The sequence below is a fragment of the Anneissia japonica genome, unplaced genomic scaffold (genome assembly GCF_011630105.1).
Source record: "Anneissia japonica isolate Jap-2015-1 unplaced genomic scaffold, ASM1163010v1 scaffold288018_len440701_cov179, whole genome shotgun sequence".
Taxonomy (NCBI): Eukaryota; Metazoa; Echinodermata; class Crinoidea; order Comatulida; family Comatulidae; genus Anneissia; species Anneissia japonica.
The window spans coordinates 71595-93188 of NW_022690319.1; the positions used below are offsets into that span (position 1 = coordinate 71595).

General features: G+C 35.8%; 1 protein-coding gene and 1 long non-coding RNA gene across 3 annotated transcripts; one reads left to right on the forward strand and one right to left on the reverse strand.

Moving 5' to 3' along the window:
- Positions 1-15244: 15244 nt before the first annotated feature.
- Positions 15245-18731, reverse strand: LOC117099878. 2 transcript variants are annotated; one of them, XM_033239396.1, is made up of 2 exons: positions 18692-18731; positions 15245-16684 (listed from the first exon to the last, which is right to left on the reverse strand). In XM_033239396.1, exon 2 carries the CDS (start codon positions 16620-16622, stop codon positions 15663-15665), a length of 960 nt encoding a protein of 319 aa, XP_033095287.1. In that variant the 5' UTR covers positions 16623-16684; positions 18692-18731; the 3' UTR covers positions 15245-15662. The 2 variants fall into 2 exon arrangements, with proteins under 2 accessions (XP_033095287.1, XP_033095286.1); XM_033239395.1 differs by having other exon boundaries at positions 18639-18693.
- Positions 18732-19075: 344 nt separating this feature from the next.
- LOC117099880 lies at positions 19076-21050 on the forward strand. Its single transcript, XR_004444034.1, has 3 exons — positions 19076-19154; positions 20301-20414; positions 20971-21050. It is a non-coding gene; the product is annotated as an uncharacterized LOC117099880 (long non-coding RNA).
- The last annotated feature ends 544 nt before the right edge of the window (positions 21051-21594 follow it).

The following is a 21594-nucleotide window of genomic DNA, read 5'->3' on the forward strand; positions in this document are numbered from 1 at the left end:
TCTAATTTTTTACCTATCAAATGTATCATCTTTTCTTTATTGGAGGTGTTTGCAAGAAACTCTTCCCTCGACCCATCAAATATTTTCGTTTCATCAACTTGTATAGTTCTTGATTGCGAAGGTCTACCTATCGACATTGGACAAATATGGGTAACATCTTTGGTGAATGGTCCATTTCTATATCCATCAAGCACAACGATGGCGTGGTCATAATGAGTGTCAATGGTTTTTTTGTAGTCATTAGCAATTTTTCCATAGCTATCATGTTTCTCCTACTTCAACCTGTCAATCAACGAACCACCATCGAGAACATGCTGATCGGGTGTGATTTTGTCCACCGAAACATCTACATATTTGACGATTGCCTTCGTTAGCAGGGTTGATAGAACGTCATGATCGGTGGTTTGTGATGCTTTGCTGATAATTTAAGCTGCTGCTGCACCCAAGGTTCTCCAGCTCCTCTAGTAAATCTCTCCTTTAGAGCATTATCCTGTAGACTCTGCAATGCTGTGTTCTCAAAATCATTAGTAGCAGCCTTAATCATAAAAACGACCTTCTAAAATCGGCCAAACATTAACCATCTATCTGACTCCCGACTATGAAATTCCTGGCTAAGAGACTACTGTTTTCACAGGAGAAAACAGTGTTTCTAACTTCACCACAATTTGATCTTAATCTGTCTTAAGTCATCTCCATAACATAACAGTTCTTTTGCTGAACCACCCAGATGAGCCAGTAATGAAGCAGCTTTGTTCTCATCTGTAATATTATAATGAACATGGTTCACCAGATGCTCTAGATCCCTTAAACTTGCTCAACTTAACTGGCGGTGGTCAACAGTTTGTCAACAGTTACAATAATTTTGAACAACAAAATATAAAGAAAATTTGTTACAAACTACATATATATCAATGGGGAAGCACAGCTTCCAACAAAAAAATGCAGTAAAAAAATTAAAGTAAAGTAAAATAATGATCAACGGCAATCAAAAAATTTGTTTTGTGCAATCTATTATTATTGGCATTGGCTATTTTTGAGGAGTTTTAGCTTAATCTTTACATGCCTGAATTTATTTTAGGTGATTTTACACATTTCTGAAAATCAAGTATTGTGGCTAAACCACTTGACTAAATATAGCAAAACTATATATTTCCGTAAAGTGTATTAGTTTCTGTAAATGATAAAAAAATAAAAATTTCAAAACTTTAATTAATTAAAAATTGTGGAAAAAACAAAAATTTTAAAGAGATTGTAAAAATTCACAACAAATAATTTATTTTCTCATGAAAGCACCAATAATATTTAGCAAACATGGATAGAGAATTATATAATAAACAGTTTACAAAAAATTCATTCAATTTGATAAAGAAATACTAATTTTATGATGAAAAACATACTTGTCGATGAATATGCAAATTTTCACAAATCTCTATGTCTAAAATCTAACAGTACGCATTTCTGAATAATCAAGTATTGTGGCTAAACCACTTGAATAAATGTAGCAAAACTATATTTTTGAAAAGTGTATTAGTTTCTCTAAATGATCAAAAAAAATTTTTTTTTTAAATCAATTAATTAATTCGTTAATTTATTAAAAATGGCGGAAACAGAAATTTCAAAGATATCATCAAAATTCACAAAAATAATCTATTTTTTTTTCATGAAAGCACCAATAATATTTAGCACGACATGGATAGAGATATATATAATAAACAGTATACAAAAAAATCATTCAATTTGATAAAGAAATACTAATGTCGATAATATGAGTAACATTTTTTGGTGTTTTTGTTTGTTTACGCTTTGTGATGCCAAACATACCAACAATTCAAACCAGTCTTTACACATAAATGTACCTCACACCTGCTACATTTTATTCGTGAGGTTTTCACTCATAGTGTGTGTCTAGGACCATCTGCTCTGGTAATTTGTCCTCCTTGATTATCTTTTGCAACTTTTGTGCACCAAGCACAATCTTTATTGCTGGATGCATTTATTGGATGATGGATTCCTACGTTCAATAACCGATCATCTTGTTGTACATCTGAAGGACGACTGGCTTGTTTCCTACCTTCGCGATAACAATCAATCAGGTTCACAATTAGATTCTCCCTGTACTTTTGGTGCCCCATTATCAAAGTATTTTTGCCGTCATCCTTTCTGTGTGGAACAAAATAACCTTCGAGAACATAGGAATTATGTACTGAGAGTTCAAGAAGATGAAACAACACTCTACGATGCCAAATTCTAGACCGTCTTGCACAATTATAATATTTTATGAGACAATTTGTAAAATCCACCCCACTCCATATATTTGTTATAATCGTGGACATGGTACATCAATACCTCCACGATTTCCACGTTCAGCTTTCCGTTTCACTGTTCAAATACTCCCAATCTGAACCTGCCGCCAATCCTCCGCATTAAAAACACAGAGAACCAAAAGCAAGCCCGGACCAAGAGGACCTACCCCAGAAACAACCAACCCACGACCCAGTGCAAACCTCCCTCGCACCGCCCCACTCCACCAACTCAAAAACCCAACCATCGTGATTGTACACCTATCTCCATAAAATCAGAGGACACCTTTTTTCTTTTTTTTTTTTCATTGTACCTTTAACATAATGATCAACCATCATTATTCGACCTACACATAAACAATCCCATAAATTTACAACCTTCTTTTGAACCTAAGTTTTACAAATTCCTTTTCATTTTTTTTTTTTTACAATAATGATACAAATAGATAAACCCCTGGGCAATTCAGATAAAATCAACTATTTTACTTCATTTAACAGTGTACCATACAACTTAAACTCATAGATTTTGTGTTGAGTTTTTCCTGCAGTATGGCATTCTCATTTTCAGCTTTGAAATAAAGATTCATGATTGTTTTATTGATTGTCAAATCCAGAAGGGCGTTTTCTTTTGCTTCCACGATGACATTGTAGGTGGTGTCATCTTTAGTCCCGACACTGATGATGTTTCCTTTCGTTGTTTTGGAAGTTTTTCCTTGTACCTGTATTATCAAAAAGTAAGGTTAAGTGGGTAAACTAGTAAATATTTGAGCCAAGTATGCAAAATTTTCACAAAGTCAACTCAATAAGCCTTTTCACAGTTTAAATGTCCAAGGTCTAGGTCAAAGCATAAAACTTTCAGAATTGTGTGCTAAAAATGTTAGCGAGTATTACAGCCTTTCCGATGATACTAGTACTATTTTTATATTTTTCCATTCCTGATCAGGAAACGTCTGTTTCTGACGGCGCAGACTAATGCCAAGAATATGTTATATTCTGAAGGAAGAACTGATAATTTGTGATGCGCAGAATATTTACAGATTACTTGTTTTACTAATATTATACAAGTGTGTACAGATTAAGGTTGGTTTTTAATTGTATGCATTCTGTACATAATGTGCACACATGAAATGTTGCTCATTACATATTTTGTTTCCTTTCTGTGTTTCAAAGTTAACTATGTAACTACAATACTTGCTCTCCAAGAAATGTGTTTTGTTTAACGTTAAGATTTGTACATTTGATCGAGTCGCCAATTTTAACAGGACTTCTGCTTTTTTGGTTCCATAGGGATACCTGAATATCTTGGTTGTCTTGTTGCAGCCTGATATCTCGCACCTGTTGATTGTTGCGAAGGGTCCTTGGTGCCTGATCCTATATTAATTTTTATGCTTACAACGATTACTGTGGCTTGTACACTGACAAGATTTAGGTGTGCTGGTTCTTCTTTCTTGATGTCATTGATATGTAGAAAGGGTGCCGTCGATGGGGTGATGAGATTTTGTGCTTGTTTCTTAATATCATCAGGTACTAACAAACTATGTGAAGGTGCAACAGTTGAATTCCTTTTGAAGAGTAAGCATGCCAACGAAGAACCCTTTTCGAAGTTTCTCAGAAAAACATGTTTTGCCAGGCTCAAAAGCACTAAATGCCTTTTTGTCATAGCAGATGAGTTTTAGCAGACCTGTTTGGTTTTGTCTTGTTGTGCTCGGCAAGTTTCATCGCTGTGTGAAGCACTTCTATGGAAGTTGCACCACTCTCTCTTTTGGTTATGTTGAGGAGGGCAATTTTGCCTGCAATTTTTGACGAAGTGCCCCTTTCGTCCGCATGAATAGCAGCTTTGAGATGGTACATCTCTGATTTTCATAATGTTGTCATTAGAGTGTTCAGTTTTTCTGTTTAACTTCTCGGTTTCCTCAAAACTCCTCAACTTAGCTTTGAATTTTGGGAATGTTATTTCTTTGCTACTCTGGGAGATGTTTATTGAAAATAGTTTGAAAGGATCTGGCAAGCCTTTTAACACCATCGCTATCATTAATCCATCACCTATTTCGATCAGCAGTTAATAGGTATAATAATTAGATTTCATACAATATAATAAACATATGAATACCTGTCAAAGTCAATGACTCTGTACAATAAATATAAATGTGAGGGTAATCGGCCACAACAGCATCAATGTGATACAAATCATCAAAACATATACTGTACCGGTAATATATAATATATAAATAGAATTCTTGTAAGATTTAAATCAAATTAGCAACTAAGGGTCTTGTATCTTAGCATCACTCCAAGTTGTAGCACCATGTACTTCAGTATGAGTGCGAAATCCAGAGAAACATACAAATTCGAATATGCGCTACTCTACTTTATTTACACTTCTTCAAAACACACATAACACAATTTCCGCGTTTACTGCTAACAGACAAACTAGCATATTTAGCTATCAAAGCGTAAGTATACAAGTCAAGCGTGAAGTCAAGCGATTTGCGAAAAAGTATGGAAATATAATAAGGACCGAACCTATCGTTTCGACACTCACAAAAATTATCAAGTGAATGAGTGTCTTTCGCAAATCTATATACTTGTATAAAAATGCTATTTCTACCCAAGCCCGGAAATACCAATCACCTGATATAATTATACAGTAGTCACCTTATTCTAAAAATGCAACGTTCATCAAAAATAAAATGTTTGTTTCAGTCTAATCTTGCTATTTTCAAGCCTAAACAATAAGGACTATAGTACGTCAAGTTGTTGCCAAGATAAGAAAGCAGTACTACACCCTGCCAGCCAGCGTACATTTCCGGATTATATTTCGTTGAAACCAATGTTTTGACTAGAATCACTAACTACTGTAAATCATGTCACTATACACTAGGGTCTCTGTATACTGTAGTACGCGCCTATTTAACATAACATATATCAAAATCGCTAATCTAGTTTACCAACGTTCTTAAATGGTTGTCGTCATATTTACAGTGTAAAATAATACAATCTAAAATATATACATTTTGATCTATGGCGGCTACTTTCAGTCTCTTCTGTCACAGTTGCATCCCACTGCTTCCACCAAATGTCATGGGTTGAATCCATAATGAATGATTAAGACATTTTAAAATGCTGTTGAATGTTTTAATGTGCAACTTGACTTTAAGTGAACATCAAAATTTAGACAATTAGGAAAAAAACAATAAAATCCCTGCGATGCCCTCAATGGGTTTGACTCAATCCAGCCATATCTTAATACATCTCTGTTGAAATGATTGCCGACCTCACAAGTCACAACCATCAGTATGACGACATTGTACTGATCTAATAATTACTGCAGTTGATAACACACACGTCTACTTCACTCATTGCCGGCTCTCGTGTGTCCGTATAATTTTGGCACTTAATGCAAGGACTGCAAAACAAGACACTAAACTCAAAATAAACATCTGTGTCCATAGTAACCAACAATCTGAAACAAAACCCTTCTCCAAAAAAATAAAATTTATATAAAATCAGTCCTAGACATAAATTAACAACAAAATGTTTAAAACACACAGTTGTAATCACCATTGTCAGATATTGCAGTGGAGGTTTTTTTTTCAACCTATGTTATCTTGTGCGATGTCGATTATAGCCTTATAGTTTATAATCAAAAGAATACAGTATTTTTATTATTTGACATTACGTGTTCAATACAAGTAAAGTAAATGCAGGAAAAGTTATTGAAGTGTGTTTTGCAAACACTGTTAATACAAATGAGGTACTGTATTTTTTGTTACTGACTTGTAAACAATGAATATGCATTGTTCATTGTGCACTGTATCCAGTTGTAGGTGAATTGTTAATCAATATTAATGATAAGTTATATGCATATTAATTAGCTAAAAGCAAGCTTCACTCTGTGATAAGTCCATACTACTAAAGTGTGACCTTATTGTGTTAACCAAAGGAAAGTGGTGGGTTAACCTCTAGGTTAATGCAGGAAAAGTTATTGTGTGTTTTGCAAACAGTGTTAATACAAATGAGGTACTGTATTTCTTGTTACTGACTCGTAAACAATGAATGTGCATTGTTCATTGTGCACTCTATCCAGTTGTAGGTGAATTGTTAATATCAATGAGTTAAGTTATATGCATATTAATTAGCTAAAAGCAAGCTTCATTCTGTGATAAGTCCATACTACTGAAGTGTGACCAAGTGGTGGGTTAACCTCTAGGCAGTGGAATGGTACACCTCTTGGAGAGAGGATGTAGAGCTTGTTAGGCAAGACTTTTTTTATATCTTGTTAGCGAACCCACTGACTGCAAATATTGGTGATTTCAAATAAAATAAAATTTCATTTTTGGCCAATTAGCGCATCCGCCGCCACGAAAAAGTGGAAATTTCAAAAAATAATTTTATTTTTTTTATTTTTTTTATTTCACCCTCCGCTACCTTGAAATCGCCAAAGATAAGATATGTATATTTTCTTCCTAATTATATAAATTTGAAGTATTTAACCATCCTATTTTACATTCAACAATAACATTTTATTTCTATTTCCTCCTCCACATAGATGTTTTTGGCAAAACTATTTACTAAATAAGAAATCAAAATTTTAATTTTATTTTGCCCTCCTCCAGTGTTTAAAAAAATAAGTACGCCAATCAAGGAATAAAAAGTCTTGTCCTAATGGTACGAAAAGCGGGAAATAGCTAATGGAAGCTTGGTGTTGTTTTAGTATAAAAGAAACTGGGAATTTAACATTCAAATGGTCTTGTGATGTAAAGTGTTGGCCGAGCGGTTAAGTCAGGGGCACCATGACCTTTAGCTCTAATATCGGCGTTGGTTCGAACGGCTACTCGCCAATGGTTCCGGTGGTGGAACAAGTCTTCTCGGATAAGGACTTTAAACCGTAGGCCCAGTGTACGCATTTGGCTCGTGTGCACTTTAAAAAACCTGGTACATCATTCAAGAAGAGCAGGGGGTTACCCCAGTGTACTGGTCCATTAAGTCCCCTGTTGTTAAATGGATATGCCACGTAGGACAGTGATTAAGTTCACTTATTGGCATATCCTTGGCCCTCGTGCCTAAAGAAATGAAATGAAATGAAAATGTATAAGGTGCTCAGAAACTGAGATATTTTGAGTTGAACTTGTAAAGAATTTTATACTGAGCTGGTTTGACTGCGATATATAAGAATGGACGCTGTTGTTTACAGTTGGAGTCCTGAGTGGATTGCGTTATCCTTTATTACCTCTTTTATTTTGGAAACATTAATTGTATGTGAATATTTTAGTTAATGACTGATATTTAATTAAATTCAAACATTCACATTATGTCTTGACTTGTGTTTAGTTTGTCAAGTGTGCAATAGTACCTGTTTCCTCTCTCTGAACACGTGCATTATTACACAACATCTACAGCGCGTGTGGCAACCACTAACAATAAGTTTGACCCAGTCTGACTAGTTGTTTGATTACTACAGTACTGTTTTTTTTTTTTTGTTATTTAATGTTATTTCCTGTTTTTACTATCACTTAAAAAACATTTCTGCATTTCAGATTGTCTCAATTTAACTTCCCATACATGATTTAGGCCATGTAAAAAAAAAAATTGGCCTTATGCCTCTTCTTTTTTTTTTTTTTTTTTATCTATTGTCCTCTCTACTATAATAATATCAGGGTTAAATAAACACATTTTAACAATGGAGAGGATTTTATATGCATTGAAAACTTAGCACAGATGTAGACTTAATTCAGTATTAGCCACTGGTTTGTCATGTGATTTAGTGGTTGTTGTGTTATTTCAGCATACTCTATTGAGCATGATATTCATATTTTTTTAATAAAACGTTTGAGAATACAATACAATTATGATGTCTGTACCGTAAATGCTCAAATAAGTGCTGCAGGGCTTATTCCAAAGAGATGCTTATTCGAGAAATATTGGTATGGTGCTCCTCATGTTACCTATATAGGCCTATCATAGATCCTACGTCATCATAAATAAATATTTATAAAGAATGCTCGTGTCTTCATTGTGTTATTTATTTATTTTAACACTGTATAAAACCCTGTTTCTTAAAGTGTTTCATTATACACAGGGTAATATACTTAATACACAGGGTAATATACTTATTAAAGAGCGGCGCTTTGTTTTAAAAAATCAGGTTTGGAGCGGTGCTTATTCAAGAGCGGCGCTTATTAAAGTATTTACGGTACTTCAGTTATCACTAAATGACAGCATAACATCTCTTGGGTTTTTCAGTCTTTATTTTATATCTATACTTCTATCAATAGCTAGCTTCAAATCACATGGTTTTTACCTATCATCTTCCCGAGGATGTGTTGACAGACTGGCTTCATGTCCAAACCATATGTGGCAAAGACAAGCCAAACCAGTCACTCGTCACAAATCCTGTTTCAGAGATAATGGCTAAAACATGCTGTAATTTCAAAATTTTTGAAATCTATTTTATTACACTAAACTAATTTTTATATATCTATATATCATGTGCTGTTATTTTCAAAATTTTCAATGTTAAAACAACAATTTGTAATGATTAGGTGATGGTTTCAGCCTAAGGAATGCCCAAACATAAACTTTGAAGGCTGGTTCCTCAAATATTGTGTAAATATGTTTAAACTCCTGTAACCTCACAACAAATTGTCAGATTTAATTGATTCTTTTACCATTTTATAGCTCTCATTTTACTTTTTAACCCAGTATTAATAACTAAACATCATTTTTTTTCAACAACTGGTTTGGCTTATCTTTGCCACATATCCTCATACACTACACTTGTGTTTATTATGAGATAAATATTGTTCTTGTTCTCATCTCTGTCTGTTCTGAAACTAAACTTGATCATATACAAATGTTTATATTTCGTAGTATTTAGCCATCTCATCTCAGATGATGAATTTACTAGTAATTAATAGTTATTTAGTTTAGTATGAATATTGTAGGTCTATTAAAATAAAGTTATTTTTGTATAATATACCAACCTCCTGAAATATCACAAAGGGCAAATTAACATCTACATATAAATGCACTCATAAAGTTACCAATATTATTCCAAATTTTAATTAAATGCTATAATAAAACCTACAAATAAAACCTATTTAAATTTTTAATAAAATGTTTGTCCAGTTTAAAAAAATTATACTGAACTACAGTACAATACAACTCAATACAATATCAAACTACTCTAATAGTTTATACTGCATGAATGCAAGTCCTGGCATACTGGCCATACATGAGCGGGGTAGGCCCCCATGATGCAAAATTCCATCAAAATAATCAATGGACTTACAAGATACATAATACAGTACACCTGTCTCTATAGTTCCACTAAATTGGGTTAAATAAAAATGACTATTAATTTTTCTTTGGAATAGGGATTTAGTTCCCCATACTCAATGTACACATCCCCAGGGCCCAGGCCGTTCCACATCACCACCACACACACACCCTATCCCCAGCGAACCAAAACCAGCCCACACCCTGCCATACATGGTTGTGTAACATTTATAACCAGTTATTAAAATTTTGGCCACACTGTTCCTGTGATTGCCAATATGAGTGGCGAAATGGTTAAGTTGTTGCACAGTCCAGTATTGAGTAAATGAGCTATAAAATATGGGAGCTCAAAAAATTTCTTAAAAATCCAAATTTGTTTTTCATTATAAATCAACAGTTTAATGTCTTATTAATCATGTCCCAAAGTATTAGTTCTGGAAGTGGTTAACAAATTGTTTATTTAACGTTATTTTTTTTATAGTTCATTCTATTAAACAATGTATGCACAAATAACTTTGAAAGGAATTACTAAAAATCATGTTTATCTTAACTCTAAAAGAGTACAGTACTTTCACTTTCCAATAACTTAGGCTTGAAATGTCCAATTTGAATGCATGACCCCTCATTTTAAAGATCACATACTCAGGTACCTGAAAATACCAATAACTTGAATTTCAATTTTTGCTACAACTTAGCCATTTTGCCATGCAACATGCCCCATATGACATCACCATGCCCATATATGGGTAGATCACACAACCTAGTGTGGACAGAGCTAATGTCTGTCGTGGTTAGCACTAGCAATTCATGGTTTTTCCGTTCCCTCATAATCATAGGAATATTTACTTTCTTCAGTACTGTATATAAAGTACAACAGTATTATAAGAAAGTAAAATGTTATGGAGTCATTTCCAAGAATTGAGTCTTTTTCAAAAACTTTGAATGCAAAACTGCAGATGTCTTGGGTTTAGCTTTGTTGTTCTGAGTTTTGTTCGTTAATCAGTCCTTGATACCTGCTGCCACTGTGGCTCTTTTTCAATACACGCTGGAGCACGAAAGCTGCAAGCAAGCCAATGATGACCGGAAGGCATAAGAACACAAGGAGATAAAATTCTATATGAGGATTACACACAGCATTCACATGTATGACATCAGAAACTTCCGTATCCTGATCCTCGCTGTATGGTGCCATTGTGATCGTGATGAAGCTCTTCGTTGCGATCTCAATTCCCACAGATGCTGACGTGGTACTTCGTATCACTTGAGTCGCATACGAACTATTATAAACTACACTCCGAATGTCAAATGCCACGTTGACTTTGTTTGGCTGTAGATTATTTTGAAAGACAAAATACTTCCGACCGCTTGTAATGAATGAGATCGAATTACTTATGGGATGATTATCATCATCACACTGTGGAATTACATGATCCTGGGTCCAGCAAAAACAATACTTGTCCGTCTTCCATTGATCAAAATCAGCCAAGTACTCAAAGACATAAAAATGTAAAGAACCAACATGACTGCATATATCCACTGTCACATCCGAACCCTTCAAAAGGTAAAAAGTATAGTCCACAAATTCATTTGGTAGTAGGGTTATATTTTTTTGGAAAGCGTATGTCTCCCGTTGTGACGATAGTGGTGGCTCTTCATTGTAAATCAGAAGACCAAAAGTTTCATTTGGTGGAGTAACGGTTTCAACACCAAAACTGCTGCAGAATGTTGTTGAAAGTTTCTTGTTGTCGGGTGTAAGAGGAAATGTGTCCATATGACTTAAACTGAACAACGTATCACCGTATGTCCCATATCGATATGGGATTGCAATCGCTAAGGCTAGGCCTACAATAACAACAGCGCCAGCGATGAAGCAAACGGTCTGGCAGGGAGATTGCATCTTGGCCTTCCAACGAGAAAGGTTACAAACAAGAAAATTTGCTACCTCTGCTAGCCTAGGCTATACACACACAAATAAATAGTAAATAAGACTATTTTGTCCTTCCTTCAAGAACTGTAATCGAAATAATCACTACTTTACAATACAATAATGTATTGTTAATGTTTTTTAAGTAACTGGTACCTACTACAGCCGGTACCAACTACTTGCTGGTACCTTGTCACGTGCTACCACCACTGAAAATCAAGATTTTTGTACCAGCGGTAATGGGCGATCACATCATCACGAGAGCTTGGGTGTATGTATAAGGTATGGCACGCCAGAATAGGAAAAATACATTACCGTACCTATATCGAGTTATTTTTGTTTTTTAGATTTTATAGATTGTACACTGACAGAACAAATTGCATCAGGAATTTGGCAAGACCATATATTATTGCACTGTCCATAACAATAGCCACATGAAAAAATATACAATACTTAATGTTAACAATATACTGTAAGTTATTTATTTTTATTTATAACTGCTTTTACCTTAAACATCATACCCCATACTACAAACAAATTTAACTAAATATTAAATATTTAACAATTTAAATAGATAAGACAAATTCAGTTTGACAAGAAAGCCGACATTCTTGGCACAGCGGCAACAGGTAATTCATTTGTGCAGACATTGTCCACACAGAACTGGTCGCTTAGGACATTATTGTCATTTAATGCCTTGTTTAAAATTGAAATGGTGATAGAATGTGGCAACGAATTCCACAGGGGACAGGATAATTTGTGTGGTCGACCATTACCCGGTCTGATAGTAAAAGTGGCAAAATATTATGAATATAAATCTGTCAAATTAGTTAAACATTTATACAAAAATGACAAATCAAGATACTCTCTCCGAAAAGAAAGAGGTTGTAAATGTAAGTGCATGATGAGGCGCCTGTCATTGTAATTATAATCTGGGTAATGAATATGAATTTGGTGGCTTTGTGTTGGACATTCTCAAGCCGCTGCATATTGCCCCTAGAGCTGGTACACTCCGTCAAACATGACTTGCATCTGTGCCGAATTACCACATCGTGAACATATATCCCTACACTCATTCATAACTTTCGAGTTTACATATACTGTTTATTATTGTTTAAACATATATCAATACATCACCCATCGACCCTACCTGGAGTTTGTTCACTTGGTGACGTCATAATATAGGCTAACGTTTTAAACGTCATACCGTTAGATCAGTGTACCTCCACACCTTATTAGTCGTCTTACTCGCTACTTACCCACTCGTCGGCTTCGATCTTCGCAAAATCCTCTCACTGTTCCAAAACTTGACGCAGCAACATATGACCAAAAACATTTATATTACATCTGCTGACTCTCGCATCTTTTTGGAACGAAATTGCGAAACTACAGCGCAGTTTGCCTTTCTAGCGTTCCATAGGTGGAAATATTTAGTAGTGGGCGGGGCATTTTTCTTTCTAATTGTTTTATAAGGCGCCCTCTCTCGTTATTGCATAATGATTGGTAATCTCGTTTTTAAAACGATTCTGCAACGTTAGCAGAACCTCATAACCAAAATAAATACACTGAATTCACATATAAATGATGGCTAGTCCAGATAGATATACAGGTCTATACTATGACTCCAATGCGAATGCTGGCAGTTTTAGTGTGGACCACATGGACCCGCTGTTAGACGCAGTTGAAGCTATGGAAATTTGTGATTCAGATGAAACAGAAGTTAACGTAAGGAAAGATAGTGTAGGCCTAATTACTGAAAAAGATGGGCCTGTGGACAGCAACAGTAATATGCCTACTGGGCTTACTGATGATCTGGATGAAGATGATGATCTAAGTTCGTTGGACTCTGGTGTAGTGACGGATGAACACGATATACAACAATCGGATGATGATTCTGAGCGTTGCTCCGAAAATAAGCCTACCGACGGAATAGCAGATAACATGAGTGACGATGAAGCCCACAGGGAAGACCGGGATAATGAGCAACGTGGAAACAAGGAAGACAATCAGAATGAGGGTAAGAATGAGGGTAAGGATGCACGTGGAGAACATGTGTCATTCGGAGCTTTTTCATGGTCACATTCGGATGACAAAGGTAACGATTTCTGCATGTTCAGCATGTACACTAATCACCCGAATCTAAGTATGCCTACAATGCCAGTATGGATGACAGGTCAATGTCATCAAGATTCCGCTGGTAGGAGAAGGTCAAGGTCACCTTCACCATCAAACCATAACGTCCCGTGTGATGAAAGTGATCGGTGCGACGGCCGTCGCCGACGCCGACGACCACGCAACCGTTCTGATAGAATGAACCACTCAGAATTCGATCCGTTTGACCACCGCTTTGGATTTAACCCAATGGCGTTCATGCTTAATGCTATGTCTAATAATATCAGTCAATGGAAGAAGTAATCTATTATATGGCTAATAAATAGCAGCAGTATACTTAATAGAGACGAAGCATCAACGAATGACCAAAAGCTATAATTTTTTATAGAATGGTCGGACAGTTCAGCCCCTGGGAGGAGCTACAGTATATTAATTTTGAAATTAATGTGTATATATAGGCCTATGTACAGTATATAAACGAATAGATAATAACAGTGCAAGTTCGAATCCCGCCAGAGACAGTTTTTCGTACAAATAAAAAAGTCTATGGTTCAACTAGGGCTATTGGGTTTGTATAATACTTTACGGTTTAAAAAATAAACAATAAACAGTATACTTTTGTCTGATTGAACATGTTTTATTTCTCGTGCCATTTTGTGAGGAATGCGACAGGATGATGGCAGCATCTGTAAATGGTGATGAATATGGTACATTATAATTCATTTTCAACCACATCAGTCAACAGAAATTTCCATGATGTACAACTTCAAACAACAATATGTTGATGATAGTAACAATATTGGCTACTTATGATGGCCGTGAGAGATGATGATACAGTATATACAGAGATGTGTATAAGAGACAGATTATACACAGGGTAATATACTGTATACTCTTGATTAAGCTCCGCGAGGTTTATTAAAGAGCGGCGCTTTGTTGCGATGCTTATTCGAGAGCGGTGCTTATTCAAGAGCGGCGCTTATTAAAGTATTTACGGTACTTCAGTTATCACTAAATGACAGCATAACATCTCTTGGGTTTTTCAGTCTTTATTTTATATCTATACTTCTATCAATAGCTAGCTTTAAATATTATCAAAAAATAGCTAATATTGATAGGCTGTGGTTATGGTGCTTGTCCTTGCAGTGGCGGATCTAGTATTTAGCAATGGGGGATGAATAATGCGTTTGCAAAGCTCCAAGCGGGTGGGGGCGTGATTTTGGCAAGGGCACAGACCTGTTTCGAAAGGTGAGGGGGACCTTTCGTGAGTCACACACCCACCTTGTTGTACAGCACCCTTTCGTTAAAACCTGGGTCATTTGCAGTTCATTTCATAATGTTCAGGCGTCTTCTTGACGTCTTCTTAAATTATTACATTGCTGACGAAATGTAAGGAGACCAACCTCCCACCCCCTTAAAATATTTGGAGACGTGTTCCTCTGTCCCCCATTGATCATGGGTTTTGGGAGGGCCGCTCCTTCCAATTGAAATTTGTTTAGAATTAGTAGCCGGCTAGATGCTCTTGGATGACATCTGAAAATCAGTTAAGTTAAAATAAGAAGTGTATGCAGAGTAGCCTAATACACGTAACATGTATACATGAAAAGCACACACACAAGACAAGTGATCATTTTTTCACGGTCACCTAAGAGAGGTGGCTAGCCACCCTATTCAACCCCTATATCCGCCACTGCATTGAATAGGTATGAAAAATCGTCTCAATTTAGTTCTAATGTAGGTATCTCCTTGAACGCAAGTTAAAATCTGGCGATGCGACTTGGGAGAAGATGGATCCGATCTTTGTATTACTTCTGCTTAAGTCGTATCAACTCATTCTTGTATCTCTACCTTACGGCAATATTCATTTAGAAATGATGTAAAGTTAATGAAAATATCGCGTGGTGCGTTACTTATTTCATGTTTATTCATCAATGCAATTCTTCCGAATGCTCAGCAACTGGTGAAACATCAATTATTGATGATCCCGGCAAGTGAGCATGCGCTTAAACGCGGGTGGATTTTTCACGAACTATTTTCCCAAAAAGCATTCAATCGCTCACTTTTGTAGTTACTATAGTTTCTTTAATCAAATCAGATGTCGGTGGATCTCGCACTGGCAAAGAACAAAATGTCTTGTTTAGCTGTTCCATTCGATTCATTAAATCGTTATTTCCATGTGAGTTCGGGTTGTATGGACGAGTCAGACAGTTTTGCAGAGTCATAAAACGCCTATCATATACTGACCTGTATGTTAAGTACCTTGGTCGAATAATTGGAGTTGAAATACTAGGTCTATGTTTACTTCGGTCAGTTCCTTCTTTCGACTCAGTGGCTGTCCATACCTTTTCATGGCGCATAAAATTCACTGGTACACTTTGACGACCCTGTGCTGTTTGCATGCGTCGGTCTCGCACTTGCGTCTCGATGGCTGGAAAGAAGGCGCATTTACCAGGACTTTGTATGCTTACGTATCTTTTAATAGGGCTTGTGCTTTTTCTAGATTTTCTTTCACTGAAAATTGGCTCTGTTTTGTAAATACGATCAACGAAAATCGGTTTCTTTTCGAACAATTCGTTATTATTTCTATTGCGCTCTGATTTTGGTTTTGGAGGATATGTTTTTTCTACAAGTTCTTTATACTGCTTTATTCTTTCCTTGAACGTAGTGCCATGGTTTTTCTTGGTGGACTGCTGAATTTCTGTGGTGTCGATTCCTGTCAACAAATCTTTCATTACGCTTGTTTTCTGTTTTTGTCGATCGATGAATGCTTTGCGTTGCCATGCAACTTGAACTATAAATTTATACCTTTCTTTTGAGAGGTCAAACAAACGACTTTCCAGCATACGTTGTTCTGTGACATTGTCTTTGATTTGTGAACCAATCACAAGTGCTTGGTCATCGTCGTCGTTACGTCCCGAAGGTTTTGCCCAATCCTGAATATCTTTCCAGATATCGTCACGGCATGATATTCTACCCGGGGCACTCGCTGGCTTTACTCTTGCCGCCATTTTCTATACTCGATATCCAGATCTCACACTACATTCTCAATACATGTATTAATCTTCAAGATCTGAAATGCAAGCCAGAGAAAGAAAATATTATCAAGATAAGATAATAATAATTACTAAATGAGGAACAACTACGACGGCGCCGATGAAGATGTTTTTCTTTATTTTTGCATTTCCGTCAAATGCGTCTAGATTTCTCTAATGTGAACCAAGCTTAAAAACCCGCATGTTAGGGCGTGTGTGTGTGTGGTGGGGAGGGGGGGGGGTGTTCTCGACGAGACGTTGTACGGTACTTGTGTGTTTTGCAATGTGCTAGACGTTAACGAACGGCTGTCACATAATGCTACCTTTGCTCCTCAACTTGTTTGAGTCACTGACGTCATTCTGAGTCTTTTGGTTCGGATGCCGTGTTCCGATGACGTGTGTGCCTCATATATTTCCTAATCAGGGAACAGTTAATTTAACTGTTCCCTGTCCTAATGAATACAAGGGATTTGCATTAACATTGAATTAAGTCGTCAGGCCCTTAAGCGTTTGTAATAGTTTGTATACTGAATGTATTTGTATTTCACATGGGTTGACATACTAATACGGGTAGACGAATAAATTGTTATTGAACTGAATAATGCCATAACATACAATATTAACTAAATATTAATAGTAATATTAAATATCAGGGATGGCGCCAGCAGAGGCCCCCCCCCCCCCACCCCGTCGGGGAGAAAAAGCACAATTCGTCGGGGTGCTAGACGTTAACGAACGGCTGTCACATAATGCTACCTTTGCTCCTCAACTTGTTTGAGTCACTGACGTCATTCTGAGTCTTTTGGTTTGGATGCCGTGTTCCGATGACGTGTGTGCCTCATACATTTCCTAATCAGGGAACAGTTAAAAGGAAATTTCCCAAGCGTTTGTAATAGTTTGTATACTGAATGTAAATTTGTATTTCACATGGGTTGACATACTAAACTTTATACGGGTAGACGAATAAATAGTTATTGAACTGAATAATGCCATAACATACAATATTAACTAAATATTAATAGTAATATTAAATATCAGGGATGGCGCCAGCAGAGGCCCCCCCCCCCCACCCCGTCGGGGAGAAAAAGCACAATTCGTCGGGAAGAAAAAAAATATAGGGCCTATGTATTTTTTACATATTAGACTCTAAAATCGATTAAATAAGCCTTTGAAACACTTAAATTGTAAAAATTGTCGGGGGCTTCGCCCCCAGGACCACTTTCGACACATTTTAATCGAAGTTGACCACGCCTACTTTGCGTTCGTCGGGGAAATCTGAACCCTCGTCGGGAGCACCGTCCCCCAGTCGGGCAAATCCTGGCTAAATATTAATAGTAATATTAACTAAATTTGATAGTTTAACAATGGATTTTAGCCTTGCAGTTACCATTTTACAATTATCATGTAGGCCTAAAGGTTGCTTGGATATGAACACTTGAATTATAACTAGGCCTATAGTAAAAAAAAAAATGGCGAATTTTGAAATTGTCTCTGTGCACTAGCAAATACAACAATTCGCCGAATAAAATCACAATAATAAATATAATAATAATAGTAACCACAAATAATTTTGTTTATACTGTAGGCACTTTCAGCACTATATTACTGATTTTAAAAGGTGGATAAAGTGACTAGAAACATATACAGTTTCGTGTTATAAGCTATGAATCAACAATAAGAAAACTTAGTCAACAAGCAACATGTAAGCATATATAGGCCTACTGTACATACACCACATGAACCATGGCATGCATGTTGTAATTGCTGTTGGACTCGAACATCCCACCATCGATGCACATAAATCACATGACGCATGCAACCTAAAGTGAACCTATATACCATGGAATACCACAACAAATAAAGTTCACAAATACTGCACTAGCCTTTAAAGTCAACCCATATACTGTACCATGGAATACGACATCAAATAAAGTTCACAAATACCACACTTGAACGCAGGCATGCAACACATTTGAAATTACTTTTGCTCACTTTGAAATAATTTCATGTCACCTCTATAACTTCTGTCATGTTCTCAAACGTACTTTATATAATAGGGGTCCACTGAGTGAAAATGTCTTATGTTGTTCCTGAAAAAAGCGAAAAATTGCAGCAAGTCCTTGACTGGAAAGTACAGTTGATAAGACATAATTATGACATAAATTAATAGTGTCCCTGGGAAGATTCCGAAGCAGCTTTGGACCACTTTAATCGACAATAATGTGTAATGTTGTACAATATACAACCAAAGAGTACTCTCAAAGAATATACTGTATAGAGGAAGAACGAGCAGCTAGTGTATTTTTTTGCGTTACAGAATTGTAACGGTTTTTACCGGAAGTGCGTCATATCATGCGAGTCAGGCCCTCTCGCGGCAGTGTGTGAACTGCATGTTGATAAACTGCGCCTGCGTACAATCAAACGCTTCGCGCGAATAAAAGTGAAAAACCGGCTAGTGATCAGTGATTATGCAATATTAAGACGCAAAATGGTTGATAGTTATTTCAGGTAAGTATATTTTAGGGCGAAAATGTAAACAAAACCAGATCAGACATAAAGCACTTATGTTTAAGCACATTCTTTGAATGTAAACTTAGGTAAAAATGACAATTAATCAGCCAATTTGCTAAGCAAAATAAATTAGCCTTTCTGGTTAGGTCACAGTCTAGGCCCTAGGCTAGCTAGGGCATAGCCTAGGCCTACGGTTATTCAGGAAGTGAATGGATGCCCGACTTATTAGGCCTAGCATCCGACCAACTGTCAAAACAGGGAACGATTTTGAATAGAAAACTTTGAAGAAAAAAATGATCACTGGTTTCATAATTAATGAGACTTAATACTGTATAAAAATCATAATAATGAGCTACTGTACTTGAAAGTTCGCCCCAAACCAAACAGCTAGGCCTAGGCCCCTAGGCCTATCTACTATAATACCTCCATGCTATGGTGTACCAGGGAGTTGTACAACTCCCTGGGTGTACCGAGTTATGTGAAACAGTCTACAAATAATGAATGTTTATGAGTACACAATGGGGTAGAATATTTCAGGGGGAGGTGTTGTATAAAACAGTTCTAGTATATGAAAAAAGCACTCTAATTTTAGTTGTCAAATTGATCACTCAATTTTGCACTGATTGTAAAAATTGTGCAGTGACACGTTTAGTGAGCAGATAATGGTAATTTGAAAATGCGACAATGGATTCAGTCCGACATGAAGACAGTCTTATGTTGTGGGAATATTAAACATGTTTTATATTCTACATTATTTTTAATAGATTACCTGACTCAGATTTTATCGGTCTGATGAAAACAAGTTAACAGCACCTCAAAATCCAAAAGAAATAAGTTTTAAAAAAAATATTGAAAAATATAATTTTTTGCTCCATACTTTAGCATATGACAGGCAGCACATTTAAAAGAAATGCTCCAAACCAATATCTCAGTATAGTACATAATTAAATACAATTGACAAAATAATGAATAGTACAGTAAATATTTATATCAGGCACGCAATTTGCATCAGTCTGCATGTCATTCCATCAATGTGTCTTCCATACACTGCGGCTTCGCAGCCAAAACTACCCTACTCTGCCAAGAAATTTTGGATAAAAACTATAGGCCATAATATAATCAACATTTTTATTGTCATTACAGACTTGCTGAAGATGGAGTTCAAGCACTTATGTCATTACAAAGTAGCGAAGATCTTTATTCCATCACACCACCAGAGGAGATGTTTCAACCCCCGGGGAGTTCACCATCTGAAGGGTAGGTTAGCACCATAAAGAAATTGCACATACAAATATTTTGGCACTATTCACTCCTTCAGTAGCATATGGAAAATGACAATACTAATTGTTTAATCATATTCTTGTTTTTGCTCCATATATTTGCATATGACAGGCAGCACATTTAAAAGAAATGCTCTAAACCAATATCTCAGTATAGTACATAATTAAATATAATTGACAAAATAATGATTGGTTGTCACCAGAATATTAAAAATGGTTTATAATTTACGACTCACCTAAAAAAAATATTTTTAAAAGCTGATTATTGTATTCAGAAAATCTATTGGGCCATTAATTATGTCATCATCAGAAATGATGGGCCAGGGCTTCAAAACCTTCCGGAAATTTGTTTTTCTCACTAATCCTACTTTGTGCACAAATTTTTCTCTAGTTTATGGAAAACAAAAATACTAATTGCTTAATAGTAAACTTGTTTTTGTATTGCCTTACGATTCTGTTAGTGGTTCAAGTGAAAGGTGATAAAATTACTGTAACTGCCATTATTGTCTTGTAATTATCATTATTTTAAACAGATTACCTGACTCGGGTTTTGCTAGTGTGACAACTGATGAGAACCAGTTCAAAGGGCCTCAAGATTCACAAGAGAATATGTAAGAATTAAGTAAAAATAGAATATATTAAAAAATACAATTCTTTGCTCCATACTTTTGCATACACCAAGCAGCACATTTAATAGAGCTACTCCATACCAATATCTCAGTATAGTACATAATTAATATGATATAATTAACAAAATAATGAATAGTAAATATTTATATCTGCCACGCCATAAGGCCTGAATGCCATTCCATTAATGTGTGTTCTATACAAAGTGGCTTCACAGGCAAAACTATCCTACTCTCCCAAGGAATCTTCGATAAAAACAATAGGCCATAACATAATCAATACAAAATATTTTTATTGTATACAATTACCTGAACACTATCAGTCAACACCGCTTGCATTCAATCTTAAAAATGTTCGTTTTGGTTTAAATTATTTCTTTCCTGTTAGCCTTTTTTCCTGTGTAAATAACAGTCATGTAGCATATGCCATAAATGTAAAATGCAGACGTGTCCCTTTATTTATCATTTTGATCACGTCAGCATGGTCAAAAAGAATGAATTTTTAGAGCATTCTTATCTCTCATTCTTAAA